This window comes from Bombus pyrosoma, linkage group LG16 (genome assembly GCF_014825855.1).
Source record: "Bombus pyrosoma isolate SC7728 linkage group LG16, ASM1482585v1, whole genome shotgun sequence".
NCBI lineage: Eukaryota > Metazoa > Arthropoda > Insecta > Hymenoptera > Apidae > Bombus > Bombus pyrosoma.
In genome coordinates, this window is record NC_057785.1 from 1,266,164 (window position 1) to 1,282,388 (window position 16,225).

General features: G+C 33.8%; 3 protein-coding genes across 3 annotated transcripts; 1 reads left to right on the forward strand and 2 right to left on the reverse strand.

The window, feature by feature from the left end:
* Nucleotides 1–2,038: 2,038 nt before the first annotated feature.
* LOC122576274 (glycine-rich cell wall structural protein) lies at nt 2,039–6,212 on the reverse strand. The gene is made up of 3 exons (XM_043746328.1): nt 4,840–6,212; nt 3,311–3,970; nt 2,039–2,759 (listed from the first exon to the last, which is right to left on the reverse strand). Exons 1-3 carry the CDS (start codon nt 4,852–4,854, stop codon nt 2,508–2,510), a joined length of 927 nt encoding a protein of 308 aa, XP_043602263.1. The 5' UTR covers nt 4,855–6,212; the 3' UTR covers nt 2,039–2,507.
* A 5,615-nt stretch (nt 6,213–11,827) lies between these two features.
* On the forward strand, nt 11,828–13,556 carry LOC122576774 (tyrosine--tRNA ligase, mitochondrial). Its single transcript, XM_043747533.1, has 3 exons — nt 11,828–12,125; nt 12,200–13,095; nt 13,185–13,556. Exons 1-3 carry the CDS (start codon nt 12,001–12,003, stop codon nt 13,532–13,534), a joined length of 1,371 nt encoding a protein of 456 aa, XP_043603468.1. The 5' UTR covers nt 11,828–12,000; the 3' UTR covers nt 13,535–13,556.
* Nucleotides 13,557–13,694: 138 nt separating this feature from the next.
* Nucleotides 13,695–15,024, reverse strand: LOC122576775 (60S ribosome subunit biogenesis protein NIP7 homolog). Its single transcript, XM_043747534.1, has 4 exons — nt 14,758–15,024; nt 14,390–14,615; nt 13,994–14,134; nt 13,695–13,887 (listed from the first exon to the last, which is right to left on the reverse strand). Exons 1-4 carry the CDS (start codon nt 14,811–14,813, stop codon nt 13,768–13,770), a joined length of 543 nt encoding a protein of 180 aa, XP_043603469.1. The 5' UTR covers nt 14,814–15,024; the 3' UTR covers nt 13,695–13,767.
* Between the last annotated feature and the right edge of the window lie 1,201 nt (nt 15,025–16,225).

Consider the following 16,225-nt stretch of genomic DNA (forward strand, 5'->3'; position numbering starts at 1 on the left):
TGTAATCAATCACTATTAAGATTCATTGGTTTATAAATCCTTAATTTTCATATTTCATATTTTTACGTGATTCATAATAATAAGGTTAATTATTCGAAACGTTGAAAGTTTGAATACGGTTGATATAAATCTTTCGACGTGACGCGCGCACATGATGCAATGCAGTGACGCGTTCATGCGAATAAGCCGCATTGGTGGACCACAGAGCACTTGGTTTCCCACACAGGGTGGCGTGGGCCAGAACTCTTCTTAGCTTGTATAATGTTTTAGACGAAGAATCATTGCACAATACACCGTTTATGCTTTATACGTTTTACCTCATCACACACAGGATTGAATGATACGAAACCGCGTGCTAGGATAGTTTCTCCTTATTTACGTGAACATGTTATTTCTAGATTCGAATGGAAATTATTTACCATATGATTAACACAGTTGTGTATTTTGTTTGGCAAATGTATAGAAGCATTTTCGAAATGTTGATTTGAAGATATCTTTTACCTGGCTATGAGTGCGAATAAAAATGATTTAACGTGTTTTCTGTTTGTACCTAATTCACAGAATATGATGTCATTTATGTTGAAACTAATTTCTAGGTGCCATACCATAATTGATGGTTTTTCAATATTTATTCTTTCATAATATTTAATTTTAATATCACCGTAATTTCTTTTTGTTTTAATATTTGTTTATTTTCTTCTGTTATTGTTTATGTTATTGTTATTAGCATGTTAATGTTACTAATGTTACTACTCGATAAGGAAATTTCATAAATATTTCTCAGTAAAATTTAAAGTTTAAATTTTATCTTATGCGAAATAGGAATCTCAGGGTCTAAAATTCACAGCGTTCACCAATCAGCATTACTGTTGAATGCGGTCAGTTCTTGCAATATTTTAATGACTTTGTGCCAATTTAGACTTTCGTTACACGTGTTCCTGAGAATACGGAGAAATTAAAGTGAAACGTGATTTCATGCAGCTAAATTTTCGATTGCATTATTCTCATTCTGTAATTATTCCCATAATGATGACCTTGTATTATAAAGCGCCCTAGTATATATATATATGCAGTATATATAATGAATTTTAAAATGACTTTTACACTTATAAAAATAGAAATTAGCTTGTTGCGTCTGGATTAGTATCTTTTTTTCATTTTTATTTTAAAATTACCCCTGGATGTCTCTTTTGTTTAAAAATTTTTTAATTTAATTCTAAATTTATATATATACACATATTTTTTTTATTATTTTCTTAATTTTCCCTTCTAGGTTCATACAGAGTTTTTCTATTATTTGTGAAGATTTGAAATTCACTTTAAAAGACATTCTTTCTTGTTATTTTTGATCCGTAAATTTACATTTAGATATTTCCTACTATCAAGAATAACTGTTTCACTATGTATTATAGGCTATTTCTTATAATACTAGTAAATGTGATGTAACCCAGTATTTTGATTTTAGTTCTATTTTACTCGCCCGCTACCTGTTTTGCTTCTAACAGAAAGTTTATTTTGGCAAAGGATTTTTATTTTTATTTGACGAGGATTTTTATTTTTTAAGGAAGTATGTTCTCGAAGGATGATTTCACAGACGACTTTCTCTGGCCCTCTTAAACAGGAGAAAAGGAGCACGAATAGAAAATGAAAGTTCACGACGCTCCATGTGGGAGATTGTAGTCGGAAGATCAATCGAACGTGCTTTCACGTTGCAATAATTTAGCAACGAAATAACTGATTCGGCTCATTGTTTTAAACAAAGATATACTCTATATAAAGATGTTGTAGCAAATTTTGTAAATAGTATTAAACTATTTCACAACGATATTTTGTTAACTAAAGAATTAATTTGGACTCCCAGCCATCGATCTGTTATTTCAAAATTTTCTACGTCCTTATTCGAAACTTAAACCTTCAATAAAAAACTCAACTATAACCTAACTTATTTATCAATAAAAGGTCAAGGGATAATGCGAAAGAAGACATCATGGTTTTATGTAAAAATACATAAAAAAAGCTTTATTTCGCCACCGTTTTCTTGCAAAAAGTAACGTATAAAAAAACATTTAATCCTAATTGTCGTCGTCGTCGTCGTCTTGATTACCGTGTTTCTAACTTCCGTTAGAGCCACCATCGTCATCATCATCATCATCATGATCGTCGTCATTATCATCACCATTATCATCATCGTTATGATCGTCGTCATCATTCTGGTCATCACGGTCATCATCATGATCGTGGTCGTATTATTCTTACTAATCGTGTAACTCCGAATTGCGAGCAGGAGCCTCATGTTACTATCGACTGTCCATTCGATTGTCCTGTTCCTGCTCGTCGCCGCGGTCGTCCACGTGGGATCACAGTGTGTTGCGTCCAATAGGATCGCAGTTGAGCCGTGGCTGAAGCCGTGGCCGAAGCCGTGAATGCGTGCGTGTCGCGGAACGTAAAGATAGGTTCGATTACGGGTGGAGGAGGAGCTGCGGGGGTTCAACGGGCATTTTGAGTGACTAGTAAGGCCCTGAAGCGCCGGGAGTCCCGTAAGACGTACTGGGTCCGCTTGGTCCGCTACCGCCATGACCGTCAAGGCCTCCACCGACGCCTCCGCCGATGCCGCCGCCGATTCCTCCACCGATTCCTCCGCCGATTCCTCCGCCGATTCCTCCGCCGATTCCTCCGCCGATTCCTCCGCCGATTCCACCGCCGATTCCACCGCCGATTCCGCCACCGCCACCGCCGCCACCACCAGAGGTAACTTCCTTCTGTAATTCGTAGAATGCAGTCTGATCAGTTTCGATTAAACACGAGATTTTTTAGGTACACAGGTTCTGTATGCTGAATTAGAGTGATGAATATTGGAGGTTTGGATGGAGAGTTCATAAACGCATGACGGGTTCTGTGTGAGTTTTAGATATTCTAACTGTCAACTGCTTTGTTGAAGACGAAAATTATGATATATAATAGGGGATATCCTTTCTTTAATTCAAGTAAGAGTTTAAATGTATAGTTCTAGGGCAGCAACTTATATATGACGATTTTATATTTTCTACAGGCTTATTAGTATCTCTTAAACCTTGAAAAACATATGTAACTTTGCAAATTAGGAAAAGTTTCGTTACATAGATTAAACTGAGAAACTAAATACCTCGAGTAAAGAACCTATACAAGCAATATAGTAATAACTTTAATGTAAGAAGTGGCTATGAAGAATGAAACGATTCCAATTACAAAAGAAACAAAAGAAGATGAATATCTCCACGGAAAAACATTTCCATATTTCATATCATAAAATTTCTTCCTATGGGTCGCTTACCTGGGTCTTGTACTTGATGAAGTAAACTTCTGGTTTGCTCGGTTGGGTCGGAGCAATAGTAGGCAGAGTGATTTCTGGAGCTTCTTCCGGTTTCTTCACCAACACGTAGATCAACGTCTTCTGTTCATCTTGTTGAGGAAGAGCAGGAATGACAGGAGCAGTGGGAGTTGGTGGAGTGGGTGCCTTGATGAAGATGATCTTGTAGTGCTTCTGGGGTGGAGCTGGTGGTAAAATGGGTCTGGCAGGTCTGTCTTCTGGGGCTTCTGGTGGTGGTACGTGTACGTAGATGTGTTTCTGGATGAGAGAACCACCTCCGAATCCACCACCGCCACCTCCGCCGGCTCCTCCACCGATTCCACCACCGAAGCCACCACCGAAGCCACCGCCGCCACCGCCTCCGATGCCACCACCGAAGCCTCCACCGAATCCACCGCCGAGTCCACCGCCGAGTCCACCGCCGAGTCCACCGCCAAGTCCACCGCCAAGTCCTCCGCCAAGTCCTCCGCCAAGTCCTCCGCCAAGTCCTCCTCCATGTCCGCCACCGAGTCCACCACCTATTCCGGTGGTTCCACCTCCCGGTGCTCCGTAACTGGAGCTAGGCTGAGAGTAAGAATAACCTGCTTCTGGCCGCGCCATCGCCGAAGCGGCGAGCATCACGATCTAGGAACAGAGAGAGTAATATGGTTAGAGTGGTGAATTTAACGAAAACAGCGAGCGAAGAAAAGGATTATAGGAAAATAATCAATGAAACGTAAATTAAAGAAAATGGAACGAGGAATTACATGGGATTAGAAAGTTTTCCTTGTGCTTTCATAATTGTGCATCTTAATACGGTCATCAAATGCATTGACATCGAATGCAATTGCATCTGTATTGTCTTCTGGATCGGCAGAATCCCTACTCTTCTTTACTTTCTCTCATACCCTCTCCCTTTCTATGCTCTTCACAAATTCCCATTTTCCTTTTCTTTCTGTCTCTTTCGTCGCTACTTCTAATATCTAAATTCTTTGTGTAATTCAAGATTTTGACAATTCTAGTTCAGTCACGTATTTCGATTCTCAAAAGCACAGTTTGTTTATACCTTAGTACTTTAGTTTCATAACTAACTAAGTTGTAATCTTATTTTCCACCGCGACACGTTTTTATGACTCGGAAAAATATAATGAATTCTGTTGATACCAATATAGGTAGAACTAGCAAGAAAAGTAGCAATGGGTCGACTTATACTACTGTGATTCTCAACCCTCCACTTGGCCAGGATCCTAATAGGAAATTTCAAAGAAAATTCAAGGGAAAAGGGATCGACGGAATCCAATGTAAATAGAATAAATGCACTATAATAAAAAAAAAATCAAAGAAGAAGGAAACAAAAGATTAGCGAAAAGAAGGAAGACATGAAATAAATGGACAATAATCCGGCAATAGCAAATGGACACTGTCTAGAACGTCACAGGACACTAGCTCCACTGGTCAGGAAGAGGATGTCGATCGAAAAGGGTCAGCGAGTAGACGAAAGAAATTCAACTCACCATGAATGCCCTCATGGTTGCTGCTGTTCCTTGGATTTGAGGACTGATGCTCCACAGATGCTACGGTTCCCCTTTTATACCAGCCCTGGCCCCACTCGTATCTCGACCCATCACCTATGCTGATGAGACCGTCTGGCGAATCTCTTTCTCTCTTTCCCTCTTTCTCCGCTGTCGCCGATCTTGCTGCAGCTTTTTTCCTTATACACTACGAACTTGACTCCCTCGGTACTCGTTGTTAACCCTTTTTTAATCGAAGATCGATTATCCTTGAATCTTTGTCCCTTTTAAAAATTCTGCATTCACGGGTGACAAACATGTCAGCGCGAGGTGATGTGTTTTTTGGCCGGCAAGAGGATTGGCACTTTCTAAACTCACCTAATGCCTGCGAGTATGACTCCTGCTCAGCGTTTCAATATAGAGAATACGAATTTACGTAATGGAAACGTGATGGCGGATTTTTTCCTTTTTTTAAATTATGAGACTATTGTAGGCTTCTTACGATAGTGAGTACATGAAAATGTAAATCTTCGTATGTTTCATGTCGTTGGCCAGTGATATATATATATGTATAAATATAATGGATTATAATACTCTATTTAGGCCGCTGCTATCTTTTACGAAGGGCAAGCACGATAAGGACGTTCTGCGGTTCCTGCATAATCTACTGTTCTTTCGGTCAACCAAAACTCTTACGCGAGTTAGAAGTATCCATTCACTGTTCCTTTCATTTTTACTTATTTTATTTAATCTTTACATTTCGGCTTTGAATGACTTCCAGCTATCAGGTTTACAACCGTATGTAATTTCTACCCAATACAACAATACTATTTCTCTTTTCAGCGCTATAACACTTATTTTTCTAGCTCTTATTATAGCTAACCTAATCTATGTTATCCTACTATTCTGCGGCTTTCACGATGAGGATATTTTGAGGTTTCTTAGAGATACTTTGTTTCTTATAGTGCGCGTTTGACAGATAGATAGTGGAAAATGTGATGTTTAGAAAAAGTACAACCTAAATGAGATGAGTGGACTATAATCGAAGAAAGTCCAAGGAAAAAGGAAACGAAGGAAATCCGCTACAAATGGAATAAGTGGACTGTAATCGAAGAACGCACGTATCGAGATTCGAGATTCGATAATCGAACACAGTGGCTGAGAGACGGTCATAAAAGAAAAAAGAAAGTATCGTGTTTGCGTGCTCATGAAAAAAAAATGATTTGGGTCAAATTCATTTTCGAGGTTCCCTTTCTCCGTTCGAGGACGGGACTTCCCTGCAGGAAGTGGAAAGACTTTCAGTTTCGTAATGTGGAGATACGCGCGGTACTTCGTCTCTTCTCCTGCGAACCAATGTGACCAAAGCCATCATTGCTTTTTTATATTTTGTGGATCATCGAACAAAAACGTGGTGTTCATTATAACTCTTAGCAAGTAATGGAGAAACCATCGTTTTAATTCTCAGCTGATATCGTTGGATTTTAAGGTGACTATGATACAATTACTCGTATTTTCAAGCTACGACAATGATTCATATTCTCTTAAAATAAGCAACATGATATCGTCCCTTTTATTCCAAAAGCCATTTTCATTGTAGAAATAGATTGATTATCTCCTTCTTGTTCTTATCTATATAGATTAAAAAGGCGAGTGTTATAACGAACATAGACTATAAACTTGATTTATAATCTTCAGAACCAACCGATAATTTTACATTCAACTGTAAATTCTTATAATCTGTCGAATTGCAGATTCGTGATACTGGCATAAGGGGGACGATATCTAAACTATCCATTTGTTGGGGTGACAAATAGTTTATACAATTGAAATTCATACAATAGTAGCTCACCAATTTTCCTCATTACCTATTATCTTTTGTTCACACAATAGGAGCTCACGTTCAGATAAATGAATTCAACCAGCAACAGAATAAACGCAGTTCGGATAAAGAGTTCTTCTGTACAGAGAAATAGTGCTGTGTTTCAATATTAATGTGAGTAACTGTCCATATCAAAACAATGTCGAACTATGTCAAACGACGTCAAGCAACATGAAACATCATCATGAACATGATGAAGACATCATCATCATCATGAAGACACGTGAAGGGAACTGAAGCGTGAGAATGTCCTCGCATGAGAACCGCTGGCAATGAGGAATCGCTAGGAAGAGCGGACGATTTTAATCGCTGGCTTCAGGATGGGACATCGCAAACAGACATCATGAAGAGTAACAACGACCGAGCACGTAACCAACCGCGTAAGTCTGGTGAATGGGAAAAGGAGAAGCCCGTTGTGTATATGCCTGTATGTATTGGTGTGAGCACGTGTCGTTGCGTTATATACGTGTGGACCAGTCAACGCCGGACGTCCCACTAAGAGTACGAAACGCTCGAAGGTAGAAAGGTTTGTAGATTCTTTCGTCCCGATCGAAATGCGGAACGTCCATGGGAACATGGAGTAGAATCCCAAAGCGAGTAAAAAGCGACAGTGCATTAGAAAGGGAATTTTTAGCAAATCGAAATTCAGCCGGGTATCAAGTGATGCGTGGAAACTGTTTCTTTTGTCATTCGTTATTTTTTTTTTTTTTCTTTCATAGTCATTATATTTTTTAATATATTGTATATTATATATTTGTGATTTTTTAGGTTTCAATCGTGTTATTAGTACATCGCGCTTGTTCTGAGATTTCGTGAATATTCCAGTTCACGTTTTCAGGGCAGATAGAAAATGATTTTTTGAAAATGATTTCCCAGGCTCTGAGAAATTTAAATCAAAGCTTGAAATAGAAATTTTTGTTTATAGAATTGTATTCTGAATAATGTGTTTCGTGTCCTGTACTGTTTTTCATACAATTAGGTACTAGGTAATGAGATCGATATGAAGAGAAAGCTTTTTTGTGTCTCATGAACAATTTAGGTTGAATTGGCAGTAAGCATTTTGATTTTAAAAGGTAAGAGTTTTGAACAGTGTGATTTATGGTGAAGTATACGTTAAGTAATAGGATTACTGCGAAATAGAATCTCTCTTTCTCATAAAATGAATCTCTTCTTTCTTGTTCTTTTATAATACATAAAGTTGGAAGTACACCGTGACAAATGGTAGAAATTGAAACACATATCCCTCTCTCCAATATAATTACTCTTTTTTCATTAACACTACTTTATTTCCTATGTAATATGAAATGGCAAAACCATAAAACGACAAATGGATTTGAAAATTAAAAGAGAAAAGTATAAGGAAAGAAGAAAAAGTTTAATGATTGGAGATTGTTTTATGGCTCGATGGATTTGAGAGTGAAACTTTTTCAAAGATGAACCATGAATAAGTGCAACTACGAAGAATGCATGTGAAACGGTCATGGGAACATGGAGTAGAATCTTAAAGACAATGAAAAGCGACAGTGTGTTAGAAAGGTAATTTGCAGTAAATCGAAATCCTAACAACTCTTGCGAATTGCGTTGAGACCATTTCCTTACAACTTTTCATTTTTTTGTTATAAATATTAAAATTATTAATTGCTAATTTTACAAGTGGTGCAAGTTTTCCTTAATTAAATAGTATTGATCGATAGAGGCTAAATAAATTGCGATTCCCTCTCTTCTTTTAAAGAGATGCTAAAATTATAGTTAAAGCAGTAAAAATAATGTGCTTTAACATTCCTCTTTATAATAAATATTATGTACACTCGGAAGCTTCTTCCGCTCTTTCTATTTCCTAAAACGAAACTGACACAAGATTTCACCTTTGTACGTGACTTCGTTCGTGTTCGCAATTGCAATTGCATTCATTATGTTCGCAGTGTACGGAGATTTATTTGACCGTGATTCCGTGCAGTTTATCTTCACCACACGTTTACTTATGTCCAAATAGCGATATTTCTTCTAACACACTTTATGGATGAACGTGCATCCTATAAGAATAATATGTAGTTGTTAATGTTGTAAGTATTCAAATACTTTCATGAGTCAGTGTAAAACCTCGATGCCTGAAAACATTCAAATCCTAAAACTTAAAAATATTTATAAAAGAATAACGTCGCAGAGAAACAGAAACGCAGAAGTAAGCGTAATTGTAACGATGTCGAGACCACTCGACGGAATAAAACCTTTTTTTCTTATCAGATCTGTATGTGAAACGGAGTCATGGGAAAACAGGGCAGAATCTCAGAGAGTTAGAGCCGCCTTACAAAAGAGAGACATTGCAAGCGCGTTGGAAAGGAAGTTTTGTGGAATGAGGCTTGTCAGCGACGTTTTGCGGGCCAAATGGTATTCTCTTATACGGTAAACATTCCAGGAAAAGTCCAGAACAGTGAAGGGATTTTTCTGCTATTTAGAAGCTATTATGAAGGAAATTAAAGGTGTTTAGAATGATGGATGACAGTTCGAATACCTTATTGAATGGAATTGGCTGAAAGAATGGCGTGACAAAAACGGACAAAGTTTAAAAACCTTTGGACACAGGAGAAAGGCAAATACTCTAGAAATAGGACTAATTACTTAAGTATAAAATGCTAAATTCTTTTAAATTTTACCATTATAACTTAAGAAACTCAAATACATTAACTACATGTCAGAGGTAAACACTAAAACTAAAGTAAATTAATTAAATCCAGGAAAAAAAAGAAATTAATTAAACTCTGATTGAAAAAATTCCATTAAAACACGATTAAAAAATCAGTTCAAACTAACGAAGATCTATTAATGCGCTTTCCTTCCCATGAAGGAACAATTATATCAACTAAATACAACAAATCACTTAACAAAACATGACGTCAACTTAACGAGCCATCATAGCCGCAACAAATTCGGTTTCCACCGCAGACAGTCGTCCATTTATTAAACCGTACAAGCATAAATCCTTTTCCATAGTCTCAAATCTATTCATTCACTATCACGGCGATCATCGGCAATCATCCTGTCAAAAATATTGGGTCAAGAGGCCTAGGAAACCTATTTTTAGTTTTTTAGGTGTAGTCAATTTTCAGCAAAAGTCCATAACAAACACTTGACTGTAATTGATCAAGATAGACATCAAAGTGCTAATCAACAAATCTAATCAACAGATTTTATGGTCAACAAAAGCAACTAAGTAATTATACTCGGTTAAAAAAGTGAAAGAAATTCCGATATTGTGTAAATTACAAAATAACACAATCAGTTACAATATATTGTATAAATTAAAAATTAACAATTTCATTGAAGCTACTGAATAGTATGTAGTATAGCTGAAGGCAAAATATTCGAACTCGAATTCGCCTATTGGTTTCATATTAGCAAATAGAAAGGATGAACATCTGAAATAAGATCGAAAGTAGAATCGAGGCAATCAAGGTCAGACTGTACATAAAACCTTTTGAGGTCAAAATATCTCGCTTTTTTGTATTTCAGATGTTATTTATTTCTATCGCAAGTATGTTTATATTATTATTATTATTATTATTTTATACAAGCGAAGGTTCTTTAAATAATGTAATAGTGCGTAATTTTGTGCACAGGTATTTCCAAATTCAACCTAACCCACGAAAAGTTTATAAACTAATTATTAAAAAATCAAAAGAATTTTGATATTATTTAAATAAAAGGGCGCATCAAAATTCATTCCTATTTTAGAAAATATACAAAACGAAGGAAAAATTATATAACTTAATAATATCGAATAATTTCGAAACTTTTATTTTTAACAACCGATAGAAAGTATTTTCGTGCTCGAGAGTTCATTAGATAATTACTTAAGCGTGTCACGTAGCATGAAGAAAAATCACGGAAAACCGAGCGAGCTGCACCATTCATTAGAGCAACCACCTGGCTACTGCATTATTAGAAACACGTATACGCGTTATAAAAAGCTGTTGCACTGGTCTGAGATTAACTTTTTAAAGGGACCGTTACGCACTATTACGAAATTAATGAAGTAACAAATATTTTTAAGAATTATACAATTAATTGTATAATTATTGGAAGATGATTTATTCTTTTAATTTAAATTAATTATACGTGTGTATCAATAACTTTCATTACATCATTTTGTAGTAAAACGTTTGCTTCAACTTAAGTAAAATTAGTTATCTTATAAGCGAAAATCTATTTACAAATTTAAATAATCTCTAATTACAACAAAGCCATTGAAAGACACCATTAGCTTCTTCATAGATTATATAATATTTTCAGAGATATTAAATAAAAGAGTTTGTCTTATGTACTGTCTATCTACTTATTTTATACAATAATGGCAATACCTTTTAATTAAACTCTTCTTAGAACATCCAGGAACTAATTCTCCTCCGTTCTATTTATTTTACTAAGACGTTACGTCACTCATCTCTACTTCACTTTTTATTGTTAACGAAAGGTGGTAGTATTTTCTGTCTCGAACAACCTAGAAAATCGACTTCCGTTCTCTCTTAGACTAGTGGTACAGTAAATGAATTTAGTAAAGAACCGATGATTACGTTGCAAATAAAGGCGAAACGAGGAAGTTTTAATTATTTCTTGTTCTCCTCTTGAGTTGCATAAACTAGGAAATATAAATTCATATTAATTATCATGATCTATTCAAAGAAATACTATCTTTTAACTGTGTAATTTGTTTAAACATTTTTTGATCATTTTTCTTTGTCTCAAATGTAAATTTATATTTAAGTTTACTGTTTTCTCTTTATACTCAAATATAATTTCTTTACCTATAAATAAGATGTGAAGATAAAATGGAAATGCTTATTTCTCCTTTTTTCGTACGTAGTTTAATTTCTTTTTTCGTGTACAATTGTTTGCTATCCTTATTCAGAAACAATAGTAAAAATTTCATATATTTGCCTTTTAAAAAATGAAATGAGAGTTTAGTGCAGCAATAAATATATTTTTTATCAATAGTAATATATAAGTTTGTATAAAAGAGTTATTAAAAATTATAAAAATATGTACGATGGATTACTTAGAAATCTGCTACATTATGTAAAATTTTATATTGCAACTGTATTGCCATCTGTCGATCCAGAGCTAGAAACCAGAAATTAGAAAATTATATTTCTCAATGTATATATACATTTAATCAATTAAATAAAAATTTCATAATTAAAAATGTTGTAAGGAAGAATAGTTATAAGAACTATTCAAATTGCAATTAAATTTTACATATTCTTGTATATAGACAGAGTTAATTCAAGATGAATAATATATTGAGGTTACGTTCTATAGCCAAGAGTTTTAATACTCGTCAATATTCTGCCAAATATATATTAGATGCCGAAAACAGACAATTGTATGAAGATGTTTTCCCTGATATTTGCATGTAAGTTTCATCAACTCCTGTTTTAAATCTTCATATAAAACAAACAGATTTTAAAAAACGAAATAAAATTTTAGGAATGACATAAAAAAGTTATGGAGAAGTCCACCACAATGTATATACGCTGGATTCGATCCCACTGCGGACAGTTTGCATATAGGAAATTTGTTAGTTCTAATAAATCTTTTACATTGGCAACGTTGTGGTCATCAAGTGATCATCCTGTTAGGGGGTGCAACAGGCTTAATCGGTGACCCAAGTTTTAGAAAAACAGAACGTGTTGAAATAGAACATCTTATACTCGAGGAAAACATAGAATATATAAGAACTGATATCAAAAATATTATCAAGAATCATGCGAAATATTTTTGTAGAAACCATCAACATTTGGCTCCCATAAAAATATTAAACAATATAGAATGGTATAAAGATATGAATTTGCTTTCATTTATTAGGGACATTGGAAAGTATTTCAGAATGGGTACAATGCTTGGTCGTGCATCTGTGCGAAGTAGATTAGAATCCGCAAATGGAATGAGTTTTACAGAATTCACTTACCCCCTTCTCCAAGCATATGATTGGCTTCATTTATACCGTAAATATAACTGCTTGTTTCAAGTTGGAGGTCAAGATCAAATGGGAAATATAGTATCTGGTTATGATTTAATCACTAAATATACCAAAGATCAAGTTTATGGCTTAACGTTACCATTAGTCACAGCCCAAGGTGGACAAAAATTTGGAAAATCTACAGGCAATGCAGTTTGGCTCTCACCTACAAAATCTTCTAGCTTTCAACTGTATCAGTATTTTATTAGAGTAGAAGATGCAGATGTGGAAAAATTCCTTCATTTCTTCACATTCTTATCTGTACATAAAATTAAACAGATTGTAGAAGAGCATTTTAAAAGACCAGAACTGAGACAAGCACAAAAAATTTTAGCTGAGAAAGTTACAGTATTGGTTCATGGAGGTAATCAAACAAGTTTTCCATCTAGGGATTAAAAATTATTAAATTATTTTCATTTCTATCCAAGTTTAATTGTACATATTTTGTTGCAGAAGAAGGATTACTTGCAGCAAAAAGGGCATCTGCTGTTCTTTATGATAAATCTATTGATTCTTTAGCAAAAATGCAAGCAAATGATCTAGTACAGATATTAGATGGTGCTACTATAGTAGAACTTGTATCTGAACCAGGTATTAATGCTTATGACTTAGCTATGAAAGCAAACTGTTTTAAAACAGATCATGATGCAAGGAGAATTATAGCAGCTGGAGGTTTTTATATTAATTATCAAAAAATTACGAATTCAGCAGAACTCATTGTACCTGGAATACATATATTAAGTAATAATATATCATTACTTAGAGTTGGGAAAAAGACCTATCATGTTGTACGCTGGTTATAAAATAAAGCATTTATGATTAAAATTTATGTAACTTTAATACATTCAGAAGATGTTGTCTACTGATACTGAAGTAGTAATTTCCTTCTGATTTTTTAAATATATACAGTAATCGTAATTTTCTCGACATTATAAAAAATAATATGTTTAATAAAAAAACGTGTTTATTTTTTGTAATCTTGAGATATAACAATTTATTTGATAAAAAAATTAAATATACGATTTTTTCTACATTGTTATATTAAAGAATCTTCTGACCGAATATACTCTCCTACATCAGCTTGATGAAAACATACTGTTGCCATTGGGTCTGCATATTTACAATCCATTGTACTTTTAGCGGTGACACCAAAACCCTAAAATAGTAATTTTGGCAATTACAAATTTTTAATGAGATATAGATCAATCACAAGATATTGAAATTTTTTGAGAAATGAATTACAGTAAAAATACTTTAATTACCAGTGGAATATCATTTGTGGAAAAAATAACAACTCCTTGATACTGTGGAGTATTTTCTGTAATTCGACCTACACCAGACTTAGAAATATGATGTCCATACAAAAACTGTTGTTCAGCTGATGATTTTAACCAAATTTTATGCTAGAAGAAGACATTATAATATATATATATATATATTCACACAGGTTTATAAATTATAATTTAAAATTGAATTGATATTAATAATAAAATTTAAATGATTGATTTATTTGTTTGGAGCAATGTAGAAAATACACTTGTAATGAATTTAAAGCTATATGAATTTCAGTGATACATTATCATTGTATCTATAAAATGTTAGTAAAAACAATATACTGAAATTTAACATTATAATAAAAATGATTAATAAATAATAACTTGTGCATAAGGAGCCAGCTGATATAAAGCAGTGATGTGAAGCCTAAATTTTCCAGATTTTGTAAATTTTCCAAAGCATGTTCCAAGACTTGCCAATTTTTCTGGATTTACCATACTTGCTAATGATAAAATCTTTTCAGAAACGTAATATACTCTGCCTTTCTTTTCTCGAAAACAATAAACACCATCTGGTCGGTCAAGTAATAATTTTACGTTAGTCCCAATACTAGAAAAAGCATAAGAAATAAAAAGAGATTAAAAAGGAGATTATGAATTAACATTTATTTTATTATATTTATATTATATATTTATTTATTTTTGAAATTATTTTACTTAATCTCAATACGAAGAAATTATTCGGAACTTACTATTTTGTTAATTTTTCCAAAACAAGTTTCGTCTTATCTTCAGTTAACCGCTTCATATTTTATGTATTCATAAATTTCATAAACTTTTGTATTGCGAAATATTAAAATTGCCTATGATATTATTGAATTATTTTTGTTTAATCAGTTATAATTCTTTTACTACATTCTATTCATAATTACTTATGAAGTTTCTTAAAATAAACAAGTCACGAATAAGGTTAAGTCAAGAAACATGTGTTTTTAATATTGCCTACGTCTATAATATTACAAGATAAGAAACTCATATACAGATGTTTGTTAAAGTATATGAACGATAATGAAAGGCAGATAAGGTGTGCTCTTGCACAGCTCCTTTATTAACCAATCCCTCCATCTAGCGGTCATGTTCATCTTGTTCACAAATTATGTCTCGTACAAACAGAGGGAAGTTTGAAAAGTATCACGCAGTAAAAAGTAATTTTTAATATTGAAATTCGAAAAAATTATGTATAAGAAAACCTTTAAAGACGATAACAAATGCAATGTACGAAAAATATCAATTAATATAAATTGTGGCTAAGGTATTTTTTTAAATTAAATTAGTTTTAGTGGTCTATTTAATAAAACATTTAATAAACATTTAATATTAACATTTAATAAAATACATAAAAACACTTAATTTAATAATTGTGTTAATGATTTCTGCTAAATGAGAAATTTCTGTTTTTTAACTAATCTGCTTTTCTTGTTTTACTATAAGATTCTCTTCTTTTCTTATTTAGTTTCCGGAGCCTTATATAAGGCAAAGAATGGTTTCCGATGGGATTGTAATTTGTGAGATACTTAATTTTCTATTAAAAATTTCAGCGGCTTTTATAAAACTATTTTTCAATGAGGTAAGCAAAGACTCCGGAAGAGCACACTTTATCTACTTTTCAACAGGGTATGCATATAATTACTTTTATTGCTCCTGAAACATTATTTCTAGAAATACAAAGAATAGTTACGTATTTCGTATTTTTATACTCTGTGAAAGAACCATTAAATCACTAATAAAAATATAAAATTGTGTAAAATCCTCAGTGTACACTTTTGAATAAGATAAGTGGAAGTCAAGAGCATGTGAATGCTCATTTGTGCGAACCAATCAATTGTTGTGTCTCTGTGCGGTCCACTCATTGGTCGTTTTGATGGATAGAAGCCAATCTGGCGTCAAAGTAACATGGAAAATACCCTAAAAATACTCAATTTTATATTTTCATAACTTTTGAGTCAATAGATTCTGCATCTTAAAACTTGCAGTTTCAGATCCTACATGTTGAAAATTACAAGATTGTCAATAGTTAGACAGTAATTCTTAGTCTTCTAAAGTAAAGTCTAGCCACCATATATATTTCCAGGATCAATGTCTAGTAATTTTCTCAAGTTTCAGTCCAACAATCGACAATATAGAATAGAAGCGCGGCAGAAACAGCGCTTGCGTGCCATC

Bases quoted from the DNA above. Each gene is read 5' to 3' on its own strand.
- LOC122576274 (XM_043746328.1), bottom strand. The intron at 2,760-3,310 runs GTAAGCGACCCA...TACGAATTACAG, and splicing joins TCATCAAGTACAAGACCCAG to AAGGAAGTTACCTCTGGTGG.
- LOC122576774 (XM_043747533.1), top strand. From the start codon at position 12,001: ATGAATAATATATTGAGGTTACGTTCTATAGCCAAGAGTTTTAATACT. The intron at 12,126-12,199 runs GTAAGTTTCATC...ATAAAATTTTAG, and splicing joins GTTTTCCCTGATATTTGCAT to GAATGACATAAAAAAGTTAT. The intron at 13,096-13,184 runs GTAATCAAACAA...ATTTTGTTGCAG, and splicing joins TACAGTATTGGTTCATGGAG to AAGAAGGATTACTTGCAGCA.
- LOC122576775 (XM_043747534.1), bottom strand. From the start codon at position 14,813: ATGAAGCGGTTAACTGAAGATAAGACGAAACTTGTTTTGGAAAAATTA. The intron at 14,135-14,389 runs GTTATTATTTAT...GTCTTCTTCTAG, and splicing joins AGCTGGCTCCTTATGCACAA to CATAAAATTTGGTTAAAATC. The intron at 13,888-13,993 runs GTAATTAAAGTA...TTACTATTTTAG, and splicing joins CCACAAATGATATTCCACTG to GGTTTTGGTGTCACCGCTAA.